Genomic DNA, 21,688 nt, shown 5'->3' on the forward strand with positions numbered 1-21,688 from the left:
GATTCCCCGTACTTAGTACAAGGTCATTCACTACTTTGTATTTGTCTTATAGAGTGTAAAGTGTTGTATTTTGTATGTATCTACTCTTTACATATTTGTACTTGTACTCTTTCCAAATCGAGCCTTAGGCTCTGTATCGGAACACTACAATACAAACATGTACAATACAAAACCTTATGAGTATTTCTAAATCTTGCATTTGTAATGCACATATTTGCATTTGCACTCTTCCCAAACGAAGCCTTAGAAGGAGTATAAATACAAATATGTAGAGTGCAAAACTTTGTTTTTTATATTATTTTGTAGGGAAAATCTATGATGTAGAAAATATATGGTATGGGAAGAGTTTTGACCAATCAAAATCCACTCATAAATTTTGATAAATAACACCTGATTGGATACCATGTTTATGATTCCAATTGACTGGCCAGAAAATTTTCAAATATCATATCTTTTTCATATCATAGTCGAACCCTATTTTGTATGTCTTTGCACTGTACATTTTTGTATTTGTACTCTTTCCAAACTGACCCTTAGGTACATATAAACATGTATATTTAAATTGAATTGAAACAGTTTATATGGGATCCAATAGGGATTGATCCATATTCAATTTAATCATAAATGAATTGAATTTAGAATCTTAGATCAACCTTACCCTGATTTAATTTGGATAGTGGATACCGTTTGAAACCTGTTGCTAGCTAACAAACGGCTGTTCAAGAATGGTCGAATATATTAAAACGATATAGCTACTTTTGGGAGATTATCAATCTTGAAAAGTAGAAATCAGGAAACTTGTGGCTCATTAAAACATTGAGATCAAATCAGCCCCCCACAACGTCCCACAGTACATCCCCGCCGTGTATTGGGAACATTTCCCAATGACAATACCAGAGATGATGATGTCATCATCGGGAAATGTTCCCAATACGCTACAGGGATGTGCTGTGGGGGGCAATCTTGTGGGGGGCTGATTTGAACTCTAAAACATTTACATACAGTGCAGATGATAAAGAAAGAACTGAATTCCAGATAGGATTCATCAACAAGAGACTCAGGAGTCATTTTAAAACAGCTGAAATTGCTGAACTAAAAGGTTTATTGCTTTGTCTTTTAGTTGTTAAAATAATTAAATAATAAAATTTTCAAGGATACAGTGATTTATCCAACTTCAGTTGGAAACCACAACCTCCTTAAAATCTTATTCACTAAAAGACAAACGATAAGCTTTTCAGTTAAGTATCTTCAGCCATTATCAAACCGCTCTTAGATGCATTGTTTATGGGTCATTGCTTGGTATAATGGTAAAATCTCAAATTGACAACCATAAGGGGTTCAAGTTTCAAACTAGCCACTTTATGCAAGAAAAATCCAAAGCTTAGGTTTATGCCAAATGTGCAGGGGTAAGGCTGCATATATCTATCCCTCCCAGAACCCACATTGGCAGGAACCTCATGCATTGGACTTAGTTTCACATCAAATGAACCTCTCCCATGACCCTAGATAGCTGGGAACAACGTTAGTTAATGGCCTTTTCTTAGTCTAGATGCACAGTTTGACAAGTCCACGTGAATGTAAAAGAAATACAGAAGACCATAAATGTATTTAACACGATGGAGTGGCTTAGATTAATGAAATTTGAGATTGATAGAACGAATAAAAGAAGATAAATTAGAGAAAGAGAAGAGCGAGAAGAAAAATTGAGTCAACAGAGTGTTTACTTATCACTTCTCATCAACTTCAAAACCCTTATTGGAATCAGAAGGATCAACATATCTCCATATGAACCCCAGTGTGCTACCCATGATATTCATTATTACGGCTGACATAGCAGGGGGCAACGCTACCAGAGGAGAAGTGAAATGGGAGGTTGCTAAAACCACGCCCAATGAAGAATTTTGCATCCCAACCTGCACAAGGGTGTCCGAAAAACATAAATGAAAATATATAACAGAAATAGATACATTGAATGATAGATCACCACAAAGAAAACTATAAAGAGTTTGGCTATTGCCTCTCAGCATACCCTCATTGTCACTAGTTTGATATTCACCTTCAACAATAGCTTGTCCAAGTTCAAACCTTTTGCTATCCCAATTGAATTACTTCCAAGAACTCAGCCCTTCACCCTCTTTATTTCTAAACACCCCTCCTACTCCCAATGGCTCCAAATTGCATTGGCAGCTTCCATCAAAGTTTTGTTTCATGAAGTTTAGACAGAGGTGACTAAAGAGCACATTGCGGCTTCTCTTTTGAAGAGCTCTTCACCACCTCACCCCAGTTTCTCCAAATATCATCCAAGGTAGATGTGAAAAGATATCCAGTAGTTCTGACCCAGTGTATCACCCTTGTCATTACACATTCCTTCACTGCTTCCTCACTCCTCTCTTTTTCAAGAAAAACCCTTGCAATCCTTTCTTTCCAAATAGTCCATAGCATAGCCCCTGTCCCCAGACATTTTTTACCTGTACTCGTCCAAAAGAAAGCAGGGGAACCCCCGCTATTTCTCACCATAACCAGGCCTTTTTTGTAATGTATTTAGAGAATGCCCTAGCATACCCTTGCCCCATTTTCCACCAAATTCAGGTTAAAGGTATAGTATGTTGCATCCAAGGAACATACTCTTATGAGCACAAGATGACAATACAAGATACATGTTTCACAAGAGTTTGGAAAAGTTTTAACACTGGCTGCCAACCTGATGCAGCCCTCCTTTATTTGAGTTTGGGACCAGGACTAGCAGGGTCAGACAAGCTCACACTCGTGGAGTTGTGAATGGTATTTATTTGTTTGAATTATAATTTGAATTTGATCCAATAAAGGCAATCCAATACAATCTATTTAACATTGGATTGAATGTGGATCCACCTCAATCCAATTAAATAGTTTTCAATACATATGCATATATTAGTAAAGTTAGTATTGTTAGTACTTAGTATTTATGTTATAATGTTACCATAGAGTCATCAGTTCCAGTTCAGAATTTTTTCAAGGTATTGCATTCAGGATATAAAGCACCAAAGTCATTTCTAGTTAATTTTATTAGCAACACTGACATTCTGACCACTTTTAGTTTAATTTGCTAACATAGTGCAATATCTGAATCCATTTCAAATTCAATCTGAATCCAACAGATAACATTTAATATGGGTATTAATTGATTGAATTTGGATCTAGATATTTCTGATTCATCCTCAAATCAGATAAATCAAAGCAGAGATATTATAACTGAGACTACATTAATGTTCAGTTAAACAGACCTCAATTGAAATTGCTCGCCGTTGTGATTCTCTAAACCCACAAATAGCTGCCGATAGATACCTGTAACAAGAGATCATTTAGTCAATTTCACGCATTCAGAATTTGAGAAATCTATACATATCAATCTAATATTTAACCTATCCAGGTATTTACTTTTAAGAAACCTGATCATATTAACCCATTACATGGGTCCATCCAGCTAGTAGCATGAGATATCCAGAATAAAACATAATAGATTGTGGTCCATTTGAGTGTTACAGAAATATGCAATAAAACTTTAAAAAAAAATTAAAAGATTGATGTTTAAATTAGAGAAACAATACAGAATGAAGAAATAGCAATAGAAGAGTAGAGGGGCATACAAAGAATTGAGAGAAAACAAAAGCAATCAAAAGTGAGTCTGGCCAGTCCACTCATTAACCTATAAACTTAACTTAAAAACAGACAGTGACAATACTGCCCTCTCATAAATAAGAAATAATAAAATATGAAAAACCTATTAATCTCCATAGTCCCCTTCAAGTGGAGCACAGATGTCAATCATGCTCAACTTGCCAAAAATATAATCAAACTTCCTCTAAACTAAGTGTTCAGTTCAGATATCAGCCAACAAATCTTCAGTCCTGACATACAGAAGAAAAATCTCTTTTATGTCAACCTTTTCTTAGATGAAATGTCTATCCACATCCACATGTTTGATGTTGGCATAATAGACAGGATCGTGATCTATACTGATTGCAGCCTTGTTATCACAATAGAGTCTCACAAGTTCATAATGAGCAACTCCAAGCTCTCACTAAGTTTCAATAGAAACTTCAGCCACATCAATTATGATATAATACTAGCCCTAGACCTAAATTCAGCTTAAGCACTTGATCTAGCTACAAAATTTTATTTTTTGTTCCACGTCACCAAAGTTCCACCAAGCAAGGCACGATAACCAGAAATAGAGAACCAGTCATCTACAGATCCAATCCAATCAACATTTGTATATGCCCAAAGTCAGCAAAAAGTAATCCCTTCCAAGAGAAGCTTTCAAGTATCTAAGAATCCATTCAACTGCTTCCAAATGAGGAATACAGGGGGCACACATATATTGAATTATCACTTCAACAACGTAAGCAATGAGTGGCCATGCCAAGGATAAGTACAGTAATTGACTTATCAATCTTTGGTAAATCTCTTTATCATATAGTACCTCTCCATCTGTCTATGCATCTGATGATTAGGATCTATTGGTACATCTGTAGGTTTAGATTCTAGCTTCAACAACATAAGCAATGTGTGGCCATGCCAAGGATAAGTACAGTAATTGACTTATCAATCTTTGGTAAATCTCTTTATCATATAGTACCTCTCCATCTGTCTATTCATCTGATGATTAGGATCTATTGGTGCATCTGTAGGTTTAGATCCCAGCTTCCCTGTTTCTTCTAGCAAATTCAAAGTATATTTCCTCTGTGAAACTAATATTCCTTTCTTGGATGTCACAACTTCAAAGTCTTTGAGTTCACCAAATCTTTAATCTCAAATTCTAATGCTAAGAAAGCCTTGAGCTTCTGAATTTCCCCATGCTTTCTTGAACCAATCAAACCAAGCTCTTAGTGATCGTTTCAACCTATAAATAGATTTTTTTTTCACACACCTTCTCTAAAATTTACTTCAACCCTTGGAGGTGGGAGCATATACACTTCTTTAAATCTCCATGTAAGAATGCATTTTTCACATCTAGTTAATATAAAGGCTAACATCTATATGTAGTTGCAGCCAAAAAATACATAATGGAGTTCATTTTAGCTACTGCAGCAAAAATCTTAGTAATCAATGCCATAGTTTTCTTTTTTTTTTTATCAGCAAAAGATTAATTTTATTAATGGGTGGTAAAAGTTCCAACAGATTGGCTATCCTTACACCAAAAATACAGAAAACAACAATGTCCATATAACTAATTTACAATAGAGCCCAGAATAAATGCTGCCTCAATACCCCTTGCTTAGCTAAAGTATCAGCCATCCCATTAGTCGTCTTGTGTGTCCAAGTAAAGGAAGCATTCAAGTCCCCTTCCAGACTCTATCTCCCTTAAGGCATGCTGGTAAGACCAAGGTAGGTACATTCTAACTATAAGTGATCCAAGAAAAAATCGTTTTTGAATTTCCTTCAACTTCCAAATTTCTAAAATTGGATTGCTTAGCAAGATTTAATCCTTGTAACAGCACCATCAGTTCAGCCTTTAATTGTCCCCTTCTCCTATAGGTCTTGAGTACATAGCCAGCACTTTAGTTGAGGAGCCTCTAACACACCACCAATACCTACCATCCCCGGGTTTAAATAGAGCGAGCTCCCATCAAAATTTAACTTTATTTTATCCCTTTTTGGTGACTTCCATTCAATCATCTTCATTCCTTTTGTTTCGAAGAGTGTGCCACCTCATTCGAAGCCCTTACTATATGAGTCACTATAAAACATTGGAAGATATCAAGAGTTTTTATCCAATGAGCCACTTTAATTTTTATTAATTCCACCAACTCCTTCTTTGACCTGAACAACTCATTAAATATTCTTGCATTCCTATCCTCCCAAATGGTCCAACCACAGCAGCTCTAACTGCCTCCCACATTGTTTTCCTTCCTTTTGTTGGCTGTCTTGGAATTTGGACCGAAGAGACTCACTACATCCTGAGGAGTTGTCCTACCTTTGATTTTGTAAAATATGGTTGATGAGGCATCCTTCTTGGTTACCTCTTTCCTTTGGAGGCTTAAAACCTGTGTTTTTGGCAGAGTTGACCGTAGCTTGTACATGTAGGTTCCTTCTCACAGGAGAGGACTTAGTGACCTTTCTCTTTTTTTTTTTCCTTCTTGATCTTCTTCTCAGTCTTAGGAGCCGAGGACATGGTGGCAGCAGCAAGGGGACTCACATCCACAGTGAATGTGAGTCCCTCTTTGAGCCCCCCACCCCAATTTTCTCATTTTCTACAGCCGTAAGTTCAAGGTAGTGGACAATTACCTTTGGTGCCAAGATTTCTTCCTGTATAGGCACAACACAAATATAAGAATAATGCATGAACTATCATCATTTTTTTAGTTTTAGCCTATTCTTTCATTTTAACTTCTTTTGCCAAAGATGAAAAGGAGAATGGGTCCCACCGAACATGCCAAAACTATGTTGGTGGAAAATTTTTAGTATAATTTCTCACATAACATAACTCACCAAATTATACTAATGATTTGGATTTTTTATATTTGGGCAAGTCCCATTCAGGAAATCACGTAGATGATCCCTTAGATTCTGATTTAGAAGTATAAATGAATAGACTAAAGTAGAATTTTAATTTGAAAATTCCGGTATATATTCCCTCTTTATTTGAGAGAAAACTAGCAAATATAAATAAATAAACTTTTTTATGCATAACAAGCAAATAGGGATCATAAGTAGCCATATTTCATGAATAAGGTTGTAGATGGCTTTTAAATAGTGGTTACGTGCATTGTCATTGTGAGAGGAACCATAGTCAGCCAAGTCCTTTTCTTAAAACTAGTATGTGGTTTTCTCCCCTCACACATAGGTTAATATGGTGCGAAGAACCATAATCAGCCAAGTTTCATGAACAAGGCTGTAGATGGTTGTCTCCTTCACATAAAGTAATGATTTTATAGGTGAATATGGTGTAGAAATCATAATCAGCCAAGTTTCATGAACAAGGCTGTAGATGGTTGTCTCCCTCACATAAAGTAATGATTTTATAGGTGAATATGGTGTAGGAACCATAATCAGCCAAGTTTCATAAACAAGGTTGTGGATGGTTGTTTCCCTCACATATGATTAAATGTGAAATAAGTAGAAAGAAAGGCAGCTCTCATAAAGGAAGTTGCAGAAGTATCATAGTGAAGAGGTGGAGGAGGAATACTTCAATCCCTACCTTCCTCTTTCTCCCTTTCTTCTTGATATCCAGAAGAGGAGAAAGGAAGAGAGAAGAGAGATTGAGAGTCAAAAGAGATGCTGGCGGCGCCAGCTTTTTTGTATTTATACTAGGGCAACACAACATAAAATAAAAGATGTGGAACATACAATAGTACCCCTACGGTAATAAACTTAAAGAATAACAGACTTTTTAACACTCCCCCTCAAGTTGGGACATAGATGTCAATCATGCCCAACTTGTCACATAAATCATAATGTCGCAAGTGATGTAACCCTTTTGTGAAGATGTCTACAAGTTGGTCTTTAGAACTGACATAGGGAGTACACACTTCCCCTGTGACAACCTTTTCTTTGATAAAATGTTTGTCGACTTCGATATGTTTAGTTCTATCATGCAGCACTAGATTAGCGGCAATGTTTATGGCTACTTTGTTATCACAGTATAGAATCATAAGTCCATCAACTATAAATCCCAACTCACTCAACAAATTTTTTAGCCACATAATTTCAGCCACTCCATGAGACATTGCCCTATATTCAACGTCACCATTAGACCTAGCCACCACATTCTGCTTTTTGCTTCTCCAGGTAACTAGGTTCAGCAGCCGCTAGTTGACTTCCTATCACTCAGGGATCCTGCCCAATCTGCATCGGTATACACTTCAATTTTCAAATGCCCATGCTTTTGAAACAATAAACCTACACTTGGAAACTTCTTAAGATATCTGAGAATTCTTTCAGCTACTTCAAGGTGTGTGGTCTTAGGGGCATGCACGAATTGGCTAAGAACACCCACTACATAAGCAATGTTTGGTCGGGTAATAGCAAGATATAACAATCTTCCTACAAGTCTCTGAAACTGTTTCACATCCTTGATGAATTCACCTTGACAGTCACCTAATTTGTGATTAGGATCAATAAGACAATCAACAAGCTTCACTCCCAATTTTCTCGTATCTTAGAGCAGATCTAGGACATACTTTCTCTGGGAAATGAAGATACCCTTTTTTTGAGCAGGCAACTTCAATCCCAAGGAAGTACCTTAAAGGACCTAGATCTTTCACTTCAAACTAGGTAGCAAGAAATCTCTTCAACTTTTGAATTTCATCTTTCCAATCACCAGTAATAACTATATCATCAAAATATACTATCAGGACTACAATTTTTCCTTCCCCTCTTTTCACAAATAATGTGTGATCAGATTGACACTACTTATACCCTCTTTGTTGAACAGCTACATGAAACTTGTTGAACCGGGCTCTCGGTGATTGTTTCGGGCCATATAATGATTTCTTTTAACCTGCACACTTTTTGTTCATTACCATGAGCTCGAAAACCAGAGGATTGTACCGTGTACACTTCCTGTTCAAGGTCACCATTTAGAAAGGCATTCTTGATATCTAGTTGATGAAGGTCCCAATCAAGATTAGCAGCTAAAGAGAAAAGGACTCTAATGGAGTTCATCTTAGCAACAGGTGCAAAAGTTTTTGCATAATCCACTCCATACACTTGTGTAAACCCTTTTGCCACTAAACGAGCTTTATACCGCTCCACTGTGCCATCAGCCCTATGTTTTACTATGAAAACCCTTTTACATCCAATTGGTTCCTTCCCCTCAGGAAGATCTACCAATTCCCATGTGCCATTTTTATGCAAAGCATTAATCTCTTCCTTCATACCATTTGTCCATTCAAGCACCAACAAAGCTTCTTCACATTCTTAGGAATGGGAACACTGTCAATGGAAGAAAGGAAGGCCCAAAAGGAAAGTGAAATGTTCTCATAGGAAACAAAATGGGAAATGGGATATTTGGTGGTTCAATACCTAACACCCTTCCGGTGAGCAATGGGAAGGTCAAGGTCATCAGCAATAGAGGTATCAATAGCAATAGGGTCAGGAACATTAATGGGAACCGAGGTACTTGGTTGAGTAGGATCCACCCCCGAAGAGTTTGATGACATTGGTGGTAATAGCTTCTAGGTGCTCCACAGCTCTTGAACATGGTTGGCCTTTGTTACAACGAAAGAAAACAGAAAAGGGAGAAGGATCAGAAAGAGGAGGGAGCTGAATCGGTTTTTCCTCATTCCTCTACTCCCCTTGAGGAGAAACAAGGAAGAAAGGCTCACTCTCAAAGAAAGAGACATCCGTAGAAACATAATACCTCTGAGAGACGGGATCAAAGCACTGCTATCCCTTCTAGGTGATGGAGTACCCTGAGAAGATGCAAAGAATAGCACGAGGATCCAATTTTCCACAGGTGGATGACAGGTTTTGAACAAAACAACGACAACCAAACACACGAAGAAGAATAGAAAGAAGAGGAGCCTTAGGAAAAAGAAGTTGATGTGGGGCTTTGCACTCTAACCAGTGAGAGGGCATACGATTAATGAGATAAGTAGCACAAAGGACAGCCTCAAGCCAAAAACGTTTAAGGACATTCATATGAATTAGTAACCCCCAGGCCACTTCAAGAAGGTGTCGGTTTTTTCTTTCAGCAACATCATTTTGTTGTGGTGTTCGGGCACATGAGCTACGGTGAAGTGATCCACACAAAGCGAAGAACTCCGTGAGATCATTATGAAAATATTCTTTGGCATTATTGGATTGAAAAACTTGGATTTCAGTTTGAAATTGGGTGAAGATCATTCGGTGGAAATCTTGGATAATTTTTTGTACTTCATCACTGGTTCGCATGGGATACACCCATGTGTATCTGGAGTAATAATCAATAAAGGTAATAAAATACTTGTAGCCACTCTTAAATGGTAAAGTAATAGGGCCCCAAACATCAAAATGAACAATATGGAAAGGAAATTCAGATTTATTATTCTTTGAAGAAAAATGAGTTCTACAATACTTACTCAATTGACATGTTTGACAAGTAAACTTTGACACTGACACTGACTTAAACAACTCTGGAAACACCATTTTTAAAGACTCAAAAAATCAATGACCAAGACGACTATGCCATAAATAGACCTGACTCTTACTAGACTGACTCTTAGACTCTGTGACTTTAAGACCAGCCTTATTCTCCAGTATGAAGAGCCCATCCACCAGATGTCCTCTACCAATCGTCTTCCCCGAGGCTAAATCTTGGATCACAAAATAAGAAGGGAAAAAGGTCACTGAGCAGTTTAAAGAATTAATGATACTACTAACAGAGAACAAATTAATAGGGAATTTTGGAACGTGTAAAACATTAGACAGGGTGAGGCCAAAGGGAAGAGAAATGGTTCCTTGACCAGCTATGGTAGAGTATGAACCATCAGCTAGTCTCACCTTGTCTCTTCTAGAGAGGAGGTGATAGGTCTGAAAATAAGTGGACTTACCAGTCATATGTTTTGACGCTCTAGAGTCAATTATCCAAGGAGAGTCAAGGGAATGAGACGATACATGAAAAGTTGTGGTAGAATTACTTGATGTAGATGTAAATGAAGTTGAGGGAGGAGGAGCATCCATCTGACGAATTGCTCTACCATAGAGTTCTAAATGGTCATGGAAAAAATTAATAATATCCTCCCTTAGGTCAAAACCAAAGGTATGTATCTGAGTCACAGTAGTAGTAGGGGGTTGATTCTCTTGAGTAGCCATGTTTGATATAATGGGTTTTCTTGGACCTTGCTGTCCTAACTTCTTATTCAGATCTGAACCTTGCTTCTTACTCAATTCCTAAGCCCATTTTGGCTTCACATGAAGATCCCAGCATGTATCACGGGTGTGTCGAGGTTTCTGGCAATGGGTGCACCATAGTTTATCTTTGTTATCCACCCTTTTTTTAAAGTTCCCCTTCTTAAAAAGATTTCCCCCACCTGTAGTAACATTCCCTTTCGCTGCCAACACAACTGCATCCCCTCTAGAACTATTCATTAAATTTCTTCTACTTTCCTCTGACTATGCTAAAGCATAAACCTCCTAGACAGATGGAAGATCCTTGCTACCTAGGATCTGGACTCTGATGGATTCATACACAAGGTTCAAGCCATGGAGAAATGCAAATACTCTTTGTTGGGAAACAAGTTTCTTGTATGCTCTTGCATCTTCATCACACTTCTAGTCCACACTCTGATGGTGATCTAACTCCTTCCAGACAGAGGTCAAGTCCGAATAGTACACAGAAAGATTCCTCTCCCCTTGTTTACAAGTGGATGATTCCACCTGTAACCGATAGATTTTTGCATAGTGATGCAGCTTAGAATAGGTCGATTTTGCCTGTTCCCAAATCTCATAAGCCGTTTCAGCCCACATAAAGTTCCTTCTCACCTGAGGTTGCATAGACACTAAAAGCCAGGACATAACCATGTGTTTTCCTAATTCCATCTATCATACTCAGCACTCCCAGAACTAGGTTCTTTAATTCTCCCATTTATATATCCCATCTTTCCCCTTGCAGTAATGTATAACCTGATACCCTTCGACCATTCTAAATAATTTAAGCCATCTAAGGGTATGACAGCCATAGGGAAGTATAAATCCATACCCTCACTCATTCCATTCTGCATTGAGGAAACACCAGATGTGGCAGAATCTTCGCCACTCATAATCACAGCTTCAGGTTACACTCAAAGTGAGCACAAAAAAAACTTAAAAAAGAGCAGTCTAACACCCCAATAAAAACCTTTTGCACCAGGAAACTAAAGATAACCAGTCCCCTCCTTTACATTTTTGAAACTCAATTCTTCAAACAAAAAAAAAAAGTTGCTGTTACAGCAATAACAAGTCATCACTGGCTACAATAAATCAGATATGGCTGCTGTCGCAACACATACAGGTCATCTCTTGACCTACAAATCAGATATGGCTGCTGTCATAGCATATACAGGTCATCCCCTGACCTACAAATTCATCATAAGGCTGCTGTTGCAGCATATAAAGGTCATCACCGACCTACAGTCCATCACAGGGATCAGCCGATCCCACAAAAAAGGAAAGAAAGAGGTGCTGATCACCTGACATCAAACAAGTGAACCTACTACAGGTTCTGTCCTGGCACACGACCAGAAAAAAGAAAAAAGGAGGAAGGGAGAGAGGGTACTTCAGTCCGATGCAGAAGAAAAAATATTCTGGATCTTCAATAAACCAAACTGTAGCTGGCGAAGGGAGAAGACAAAAAAGAAGCTTGCTCGATCTATCCTTTCAGATCTGACAGTCTCGCTCTGATACCATGTTATCTAGAAGAGAAGAGGAGAAGAGGAGAAAGGAAGAGAGAAGAGAGAAGAGAGATTGAGAGTCAAAAGAGATGCTGGCAGCACCAGCTTTTTTGTAGTATACTAGGGCGACACAACATAAAATAAAAGAAGTGGAAAATACAATGGTACCCCTATGGTATTAAACTTCAAGAATAATAGACTTTTAACACTTCTTTTTCTTCACACCACAATCTTCTCCTCTTTCTCTTCTTGTTTGTCTCTTGTTGCTGGAAATTCTATCAAATAGAATAGCATTAGCCAACAAAATGGCATTATCCTCTCTCCTACAAGAAGAGGGGTTTATATAGAGGAGGGAGGTGGTTAAGTAACTTCCCACCTCTCTCTTCTTAGGGTTAGGGTGCAAGTGTCACCCCAGTTAAAATGGGTTAAGGAAGGAACTCTTCGATCCTAAGGTGACATATGTCCTCCCACTCAAAGTGGTTAAAGGAGGGAAAATAATTCCCTCTTCCTAGGGTGACATGTGTCACTCCACTTAAAGTGGTTAGAGGGGAAATAACTCCCTCTCCCTAGGGTGACATGTGTCCTCCAACTTCAAGTGGCTGAAGGAGGGTAACCCTCTTGTTAGGATAGGACAAGTGGCATCCCCTTTATAAATAAGAGGGACACCTCACAAGATTATTAATTAATATAAATTTAATTATTTAAGAGTTTGTTGTCCCATTAAATGGGCTCAACTACAAGCCCATTAAATGCTTATTGCATTATAAACAAGGCCCAATTAACTTAGGGCCTGTTATTCACTAAACTGGACTGCTCCCAGTCCGGAAAAATTAAGGACTTAACACAAAGCAAATAGCTTGAATGAATAATCCAATATAAGGTTCATCAGCTTCAAGTCTACATCCAATCATCACCCCTTTTTTAGATCCTAGAACATACAAGAATCAGGGAAAAGGTTACTTTACGATTAGAATTTTTGGTAATATGGCTTGTGTACAACAAATTAATGTATAATTAGGGAACAAGAAGAACATATGAAAGCACAAGATTGGAATCAAAATTGATCACTCCCTATTCAGAGATATAAGAGAAAGAGACATCAGCAATTCTGACTTTACCTCTACCAGATAATGCATGAAATGATGAAAAAAGTGATGGCATGCTAGTCATGTGACTGGAAGCCCCTAAATCAATTACCTGAGGGACACTAGAATCATGACAAGAAACACATAGATTACCTAAATGGACAAAAAAATGTAGAAGCAATGGCATCATTGTTGGCTTCCAGTTCAGTAAAGAGGTGATTTAATTAACACTTCCTTGGTGGTATGGAGATCCATTCAAAGAGAATCCCCCATAGGTGTGTTAGATGGCTAGGTACGGGCCATCAATAAACTTCTCACTTTATCAGCAATGAAAGCATTGTTGGCACTTGGCTTCTAGGGCTAGTTTCCTTTCTTGAAACATCTAGAAAAACTATGCAACTTAAAGTATGTACCTTTGGTGTGTCTAGTACCTTTGTAATATTCACAAACCATATTCTCTTAATCTTCCTTGCTAGTAACTTGCCTCCTTCCAGATGTTTTGCTTCCACTTGTTGCAGATACAAAAGCACGGTACTCTTGCTCTCTTTAATCAGGATTTTATTGCAATGCTCTTAGATGCCTCCTGTTGAATAATGGGGTAAACCTCATCAAGAGAAGGAATACCACCCCTTCCAGTAGTTGCATTATAATTATATTAAATTTTGGATTCAATACAGATAGAAATTGAAACACCCTATTTGGTTCTTTAACATTAAATTTTGGATTCAATACAGATAGAAATTGAAACACCCTATTTGGTTCTTTAACATCTGATATTGCTCAACATCCTCAATATCCCTCCAATAAATAGCCCTATCACAATCCAACTCCTCCCATAGGGCTTGCAAGGCAACTAAGTCCATAGGCACATTCATCTCCACCTGTCTAAGATTGGCAATGTCTTGCCTAAGCTGAAATATCTTGGCCCCATTTCTTCTCTAAAAGCATGTCTTGTTTTGAGCAGTCATTTCTAAAAACATCATATTTTGACTGATTTGGAGTAATAAAATTCCATAACCATGACATAATGATCATGTTTAGATGATTACAAGAAAAAACAATCACATTCTCTTACTCCTTGATCTCCAACTATGGATCATCCTCAGGAGGCCTTTTGGTTTTTCTAATTAAACATCCAAGCTTAACTTGTCCTCTAATGTGTACTCTTACAAATTAGGATCACTCGAGGAAATTTGATTGGAAATCATTCCACTAGAGGTCAAAGTAATAGTAGATCTTGAATTGAATGACTCCTGGGCCATCTCTAGCCAACACCAACACTTGTTTAGATGAGATATGTACCAAGATGATAGAACAGCTTATATGATGACATTACAAAATGAATGTTCATAGAACTTATCTTCCATGTGTTGACACTACAAAATGCAGTGATGTCTCAAACATTTTTTAATTCTTATTTTCATATGTTTCACCCTGTATCGTTGGCACTGTGCTAAAAACTACCAAGAACTATAAATTAATGGAAGGAACTGCATCAATGCACATAACCCTGGATAATAAGATCAGAAACACCACAAATAGTTATATGTCAGTACTAGAAATCTCAATCTGATAATAAAATACATTTGAGACCACAGATACTGTACAATTTGTGCTCTCAAAAAATCATAATTTTAATAAAGAATTCATTTTCATAGTCATGATTAATATTATAGAATTTAATTTTTTTATCATGAACTCTAGTGGCTAGTGCCATTCATAAACATTGATCTCCAAAGTCAAACTGAACAATCTGAAGAAGAAAGCACTGACAGACAATAAAAAACATTAACAAAAGTAAGCAGAACTTACCCCACAAAGAAACCTGTGAAATGCAACAACAGCACAGACAATATTATAATTCCAAAATCTCCAGATAACATTTGTTGAAAACGAAAAATTGGGGATTGATCAGAAGCCACTGATGCACCAACTATTGATGCTTTCAGGTGAACAACATTTTCTGAGAATACACTATCAAAAAGGAAAAGAAGGTTAACCTCTATGGAAATTAACCAAAGGAAGAAAAAACAGATGTGGTTAAACCATACCTGCAAGCAAGCAGTGATGAAGATAAAACAGCAAAAAGTGGTGCAAAAGGTGTAACAACCTTTACAGCAGCTGGAAATGTACTCTGCATATAAGAACCCAGCAGAATTGGAGCAACAACCACCTGGAAGGGAAACTCTTAATCCTCAGAAACCTACAGAATAAGAGCAGGAAAGAAAGCAATAACCAAGTTTTTATTAAAAGTTCTGAACCTGAAGGGTGCTGATGGAAAGTTTGGCAGCATCAACAGGAACATAAGCCCCAGCAAGAATCTTTGTCAAGACTGGAGTAAGAATAACTGCCCCTAGAGTGGTGCATACAGTCATTACAATGGATAATGGTACATCCCCTTGAGCAATTAATGTTACCTGCAACACTATTTCATGGAAATAGATAAGTGAACCTAAAATATCATAAAAAGGAAGATCTCACTTTCAGGTATTCTGACATCTAATCCATTTATTTTGCCCTATGAGCAAGCCAGCGAAAAGGGGGAGGGCTGGCTAGGTCAGGGAATCTTCCCATTGAGAAAAGGTAAGGTATTATATTATATTTATTTAGTGTTATAGGTCATGATACATGTTTCAACCAAGTATGCATCATGTACAGCCAGGGACTATACATCAACTAGGAGAGCTACAAAAACCTATGCTCTCCAAGCAAATACAAACAAAAAGTATAGTCCAAAAAGATCTGGGTATCAACTAAATACGGTACTATTGTCAAAAAGTTTTCCATCACAGACTAAATTCCTATAGCATAATGTAGAGACACAAGACACAGTAGATAAGTCTTGGTCTTTTTATGTTTGGTGCCATATTATTTGTTGATGTTTTACTGTTAATTTTTTGTCTTTTCCCTTACTTGTAAGGAAGCAGGGGTACTTTGTCATTGTAATCTTTTTTACTGACTCATAAATATCAATTAGTGGGGGTGGGGGCAGCAGAACCATTACATTCTGCTCTCCTTTGCTTCTTTTTCTCATTCTTCTCTTCTTTTCTTCTTCCTATTTTTCTTGGTTGATCTCATACTAAACCTATATCTGCTACAGTTGTTATTTCAAGTCGGTATCAGTGAAGGAAGGTGAGATCCATCATATGGATGGCCGAACCATGCTAGATGGTTGGGCGAAATTTCAAAAATTTGTTTCTGCCTTCTGGGAATCGCATTCCCTAGTTTTAGAAAAACTGCATTTTTCTATGATCGTTCTTGCACCGAACCGGATTAGGTTTGAAACCAAAAGGAGGAAAATGTATACCTGATACAGATTCCACAGATGTAGATCCCAAAGTGGTAGTTCACACCCAAACTTAATCCCAAAGCCAGCTTCCACTGAAGATGGCGCAGCTTGGAATAAAGCCGTTTCAGCAACGCAGTTTTTAGCAAAACTGCAATCCAATTGTATGGATCGAACAAGGGAGGTGAGCATGAAATTTCTCTGCAATTTTCTTGCAAAATTCAAAGAAAGAACTTACCAAAATCAGTCCAAGAAACTGGAGGTCGAACTAGGGTTTCTAGGTGGCAAGAGCACAGAGAGAGAGAACTGAAAGCAAAGTTACCAAAAGCAATTCGACCTCCTCTTCTCTTAATCCTTAAGGAACATCTCTCCTAATCGAATTAGGAGGTTTATCCAAATCTTTATTTGGATCCGGGCTCTATCTTAAGATAAGTCTTATCCTCTTATGAGAATGGGTGCTCCAGACCTAGATCCATACCCATATTCGCCTAAGTTGTCATGTGACATCTTGATTAATCTCATTAATCATGGGCTTTAGGCCCATTAAGCAAGTAGCTCATGTCCCAAGATAGTTGCTGGCCTATTTAAGTTCAATTTGTATGGCGTGGGACCCCAACAATGATCTCGCATAAGTCCACATGGGTTCAGCCCAGCCTCCGTGAAAAGGCTTGGTCGAATTCACTGCTAAATGCAATGAACCCCTAAGTCCATCAGTATGAGCTCAAAATGAGCCCAACATTTACAGTCAAATGATCCCTGAGTCCAACCATCCTATGAGGTAAACAGCCCTTAATGGTCTCTTACACTCAACCTCTCAACCCACAATGATCAAGCACTACCTGACAGGGAAGGACCTCTCCCCTGACTACAAGGTGCAGTGTTGCACTCTTTTCTCGGATGGGTCCCGGGAATCAAAACCTTTTGCAAGCACTTTTCTTAAAACATAATATATATATATATATATAACATAATATATATCAGTGTTTTAAAAGGCGTGGGAGGTGTACGCCTAGAGGCGCACCTCCAGGCGAGGCACTCCCAAAACGCCCTGAAGCATATGCTAGAGGCACTGACACCTCCGAGGCGTACGCCTCTTGTGCTTTTTTCATGAGGCATGCTAGAGGTGTACACCTCATGCACATCTAATATAAAAAGGCAAAAAATAAATAAAAAAGAAAAAAGAAAAGGAAAGGAAAGGAAAGGAAAAGAAAGGGAAGGGAAAGAAAAAGAAAGAGAAGAAAAAAAAGAGAAAAGGGAAGAAAAGGGAAGGGAAGAAAATATAAGGGGAAAGAAAGTGGTTTGCCCCCTGCCACTTCGACAAGACCCCCCCCCCTTTCAACTAATGTTATGCATCTTTATTCTTCTTAATATAAAAGATTTTTATTAAAAATAAAGAAAAAATGAGATTCCCCCTTCCTCTTCATCCTCCTCCTAACCCCCCTCTTCTTAAGGACTCCTTGTGTTCGGGAGGCTTACGCCTCTTGCATTCTAAACTACGCCTCACGCCTCTATGTCACGGGGCTAATCGATGAGGCCCCGTGCGGCGCTCAATGGGGTCGAGAAAGCCTACAAATGCATGCAACAACACACAAAAGGCAACAAGAAAGCACACAAATTAGACAAAAGGAAACTTGTATTGCATTAATCTGTGGTAAGCATAAGCACACAGTACAGTGTCGAGGGGATCTCGTGCTTAACCTTTACACGCTTATGAGCTCACTCGACTACCTACCTCCCCTCAAAGAGTATGTTAAGCTTTTGGGTGAGTGACATTAAGAAACATCAAAAAGGTGAAAAAGCATACTACAATATTACAATAGTGCCATTGGCAATCTCCCATACAAAAGTACATGCATAGCCCACCCATGACACACACTTGGACACTGGAGTGGCTGTTATAGGCACGATGGATGGCACTTGATGGCGCGGCAGAGAGAACACTTGTTACAGTCTTCCCCACTCAATTCGTTTTTCGTCCTCGAAGACTAGCTTTTACTTAAGGCTCCGATCTGCTGTTGATGAAGGAAGGTTCTTCAGCTGCTCCACGAAGTTTATCTGTTCCAAGGCCCGGGCATGATGATGGTGGAAGTCTTCAATGTGTTCTGGATGGTGGGAAAACCTATGGCTAGTCTCTACAGTAAGTCCTTGCCTGGCTGCTTCAAGGTAGGATTTTGGTTGCTCTAGCTTGGTGTTTGGAAGGTTTGTGGCCAGGGCTAGGTCAAAATGATATTTTGGATTGTTAGGGTGTTGGTTCCCATTTATTTTTCCCCAAGGTTGACTCACAACGCTACTACTGGATTTAGCATGAGGGATGATGTAAAGGTGGTACCTAAATGGCTTGGGTGGCACTCGCTCTCCCCGTTGGTTGTGGTAGTAAATGTGGGCTAGGTTTGACACGGCCTTGGGTTTTCTGTTGAGCCCATCAGTTGTAGGCGCTTGTGGCTTCTGCTGCGAAGTCAGCTTCCGTTGATGTGGTTGGTGTTGAAGTTGATGTTGATGCCGATGTTGGTGTTGACTTGGGCGTTGGCATTGGCGTTGGCGCTGGAAATGGAACTGTCTTGGGGGTGACTTCTTCCTGGTGATGACTTCCCAACCAGTTCCAGTGTCGAGGTGAGGTACTTGACAGGGGTTCTTCCTTGTTGGCGTGGCGCTGTCTTCATGGTTGTTGGTTTCTTGGTACAACTGTAAGGCTGAAAGCTGTTTCCCAAGTATCTGCACGGCTGATGAGACAGGAACCATGCAAGGGGAGTGTTCGTCCAGAATAAGCAAGCTGTTGATGTGTGGCATAAGTGCTGCTTCCGCCTGCTTGAGGAACTCCACTCCAAGAACAACCTGAAAATCATCCAAGGGAACCACAGATAGATTGATGGGTCCTTTCCATGGTCCGACTCGGAGTTCTACTCCACGGGCCATGCCCTCTACTGCTTTGGCCCCGGAGTTGACAGCCTTGACCCACCCCGTTTGTTTGGCGGTGGTCAAGCCGAGTCGCTTGGCCTCTGCGAGCGAAATGAAGTTGTGGGTGGCCCCAGTGTCCACCAAGGCTTGGGTCGGCCTCCCGCCGAGGGTGATATCTACATAACTCAGCCCCTTGTGGGCTTTGGTGGGCCGCTTGGATGTGGCCTCTTTCTTGACCATGGCGTTGATGAGTTGGAGGGCGCCTACTCTTGGTGCCGCAATGGGTTTCTCCTCATCGCTCTCTTCACTATCACTGAGTTTGGCGATGAGGACAGTTATTTTCTTTCGGGTTGGACAATCACTCGTCCAATGCTTCCCGTTGCAAAGGTAACAAGGCGCAGGAGGAGGTTTCCTAGTGGCTTGGTGGCCCTGATGGCTTGGGCCTCCTTGTGGCTTCTTCCCTTGTTGGTAATTGTAGGGCTTGTCCGCAGGCACTGGCTTCCCCTTTGTAGAGGTTGATTGTTCATCACCCCCACTCAAAGTCGTGGTACGTGGGCTGGATGGTCTTTGCACATCTTCCTTAGGTGTTCTCAGATCAACAAGCTGCTCAGCTACGGCCATGGCGGTGGCGAGGTCCTCAACCCCGCGTCGCTGGAGTTCGAGCTCGGCCCATGGCTTGAGACCATCCATAAAATTGAACAGAAGATCCTTGTCTGACATGTCAGTGATCTCCAGTGTCAAGGCCGAAAACTCCTTGACATAGTCGTGTAGTGATTCTTGATGTCTGAGATTCTTCATTCTCTGGCGCGCCAGGTACTCGACATTTTCTGGGTAGAACTGCCGCTTGATCTCACGCTTGAATCCAACCCAGGTGTCGATAGTGCGGGTTCCACGTTCAATGTCTTGGCAACACCTACACCACCATAACATTGCGATATCAGTCAAATACATAGCAGTTGTACGTACCTGAGTTTGGTTGTCAATGATGCCAGTGGCGGAGAAATATTGCTCCATTTGCCACAAGAAGTTGTCAAGCTCCCTAACATCCCGAGCACCCGAGTAAGGTGTTGGCTCTCAGATCTTGATGTTCATGGAAGCTAGGGTGGAGGGAGTGCTAGGTGCGTTGGCCACTACCCTCTTTAGGAGAGTCATCTCATCTCTCATCTCATCCAATTGCGCTTGAAATCTGTCTAGCAAGCCCTGTAGGCTGCTTTGGGAAGGCCCATCTCCCGAATTCTGTATGGTGGTGTGCATGTCTCTGAAGGCGCCATTGAAACGTCCTAGTTCCACCACTGCATTCTCAACCGTCTCTAGGTTGAGGTGGAGTTCATCAACCCGATCTCGGGTTTCTCCCACTGTCACCTCACAACGTAGGAGGCGCATGTCCACGGTAGCTAGTTGGTCGGCTGATTTGTCGTGCTTGCTAGCTTTGGTTGTACGGCCCTTTGGGGCTTGTGACTTGGTAGGTTCGTCAAGTGGAGCTTCATCAGTGTCGTGGGCTTGAAGCCGCCCATGTGGTGTGTCATCGGCAATGCCACAGTTGCTCTTCATTGTGTTGATGTAGGGACGAAGACAAGGTCCAAAGTGTGTGTAGGAGCTCCTGCTCTGATACCAACTGCCACGGGGCTAATCGATGAGGCCCCGTGCGGCGCTCAATGGGGTCGAGAAAGCCTACAAATGCATGCAACAACACACAAAAGGCAACAAGAAAGCACACAAATTAGACAAAAGGCAACTTGTATTGCATTAATCTGTGGTAAGCACAAGCACACAGTACAGTGTCGAGGGATCTCGTGCTTAACCTTTACACGCTTATGAGCTCACTCGACTACCTACCTCCCCTCAAAGAGTACGTTAAGCTTTTGGGGGAGTGACATTAAAAAACATCAAAAATGTGAAAAAGCATACTACAATATTACAATAATGCCATTGGCAATCTCCCATACATGCATAGCCCACCCATGACACACACTTGGACACTGTACTGTGTCCATCAGTCTAGGGGTTATGTGTAACTTTCCAGTTTTGCCCATCAGTCTCCAAGGTCTAGGGCATAACTGAAAAATGGTTTGGGTTCAGTGCTCCAAACC

General features: G+C 39.9%; 1 protein-coding gene across 2 annotated transcripts in view; it reads right to left on the reverse strand.

The window, feature by feature from the left end:
* Positions 1 to 1,603: 1,603 nt before the first annotated feature.
* The window catches only part of LOC148843695 (putative sodium/metabolite cotransporter BASS2, chloroplastic), a 33,194-nt gene continuing 13,109 nt past the window's right edge, over positions 1,604 to 21,688 (reverse strand). For both annotated transcript variants that reach the window (XM_088959076.1, XM_088959077.1), the window contains 5 exons: positions 15,679 to 15,834; positions 15,469 to 15,590; positions 15,230 to 15,391; positions 3,264 to 3,324; positions 1,604 to 1,913 (listed from right to left, as the gene is read on the reverse strand). In XM_088959076.1, coding sequence (XP_088815202.1) covers positions 1,728 to 1,913; positions 3,264 to 3,324; positions 15,230 to 15,391; positions 15,469 to 15,590; positions 15,679 to 15,834 — 687 coding nt within the window. In that variant the 3' untranslated portion in view covers positions 1,604 to 1,727. The remainder of the gene's footprint in view (positions 1,914 to 3,263; positions 3,325 to 15,229; positions 15,392 to 15,468; positions 15,591 to 15,678; positions 15,835 to 21,688) is intronic.

The sequence above is a fragment of the Nelumbo lutea genome, chromosome 8 (genome assembly GCF_056320005.1).
Source record: "Nelumbo lutea isolate HS-2025 chromosome 8, American lotus-T2T, whole genome shotgun sequence".
Taxonomy (NCBI): Eukaryota; Viridiplantae; Streptophyta; class Magnoliopsida; order Proteales; family Nelumbonaceae; genus Nelumbo; species Nelumbo lutea.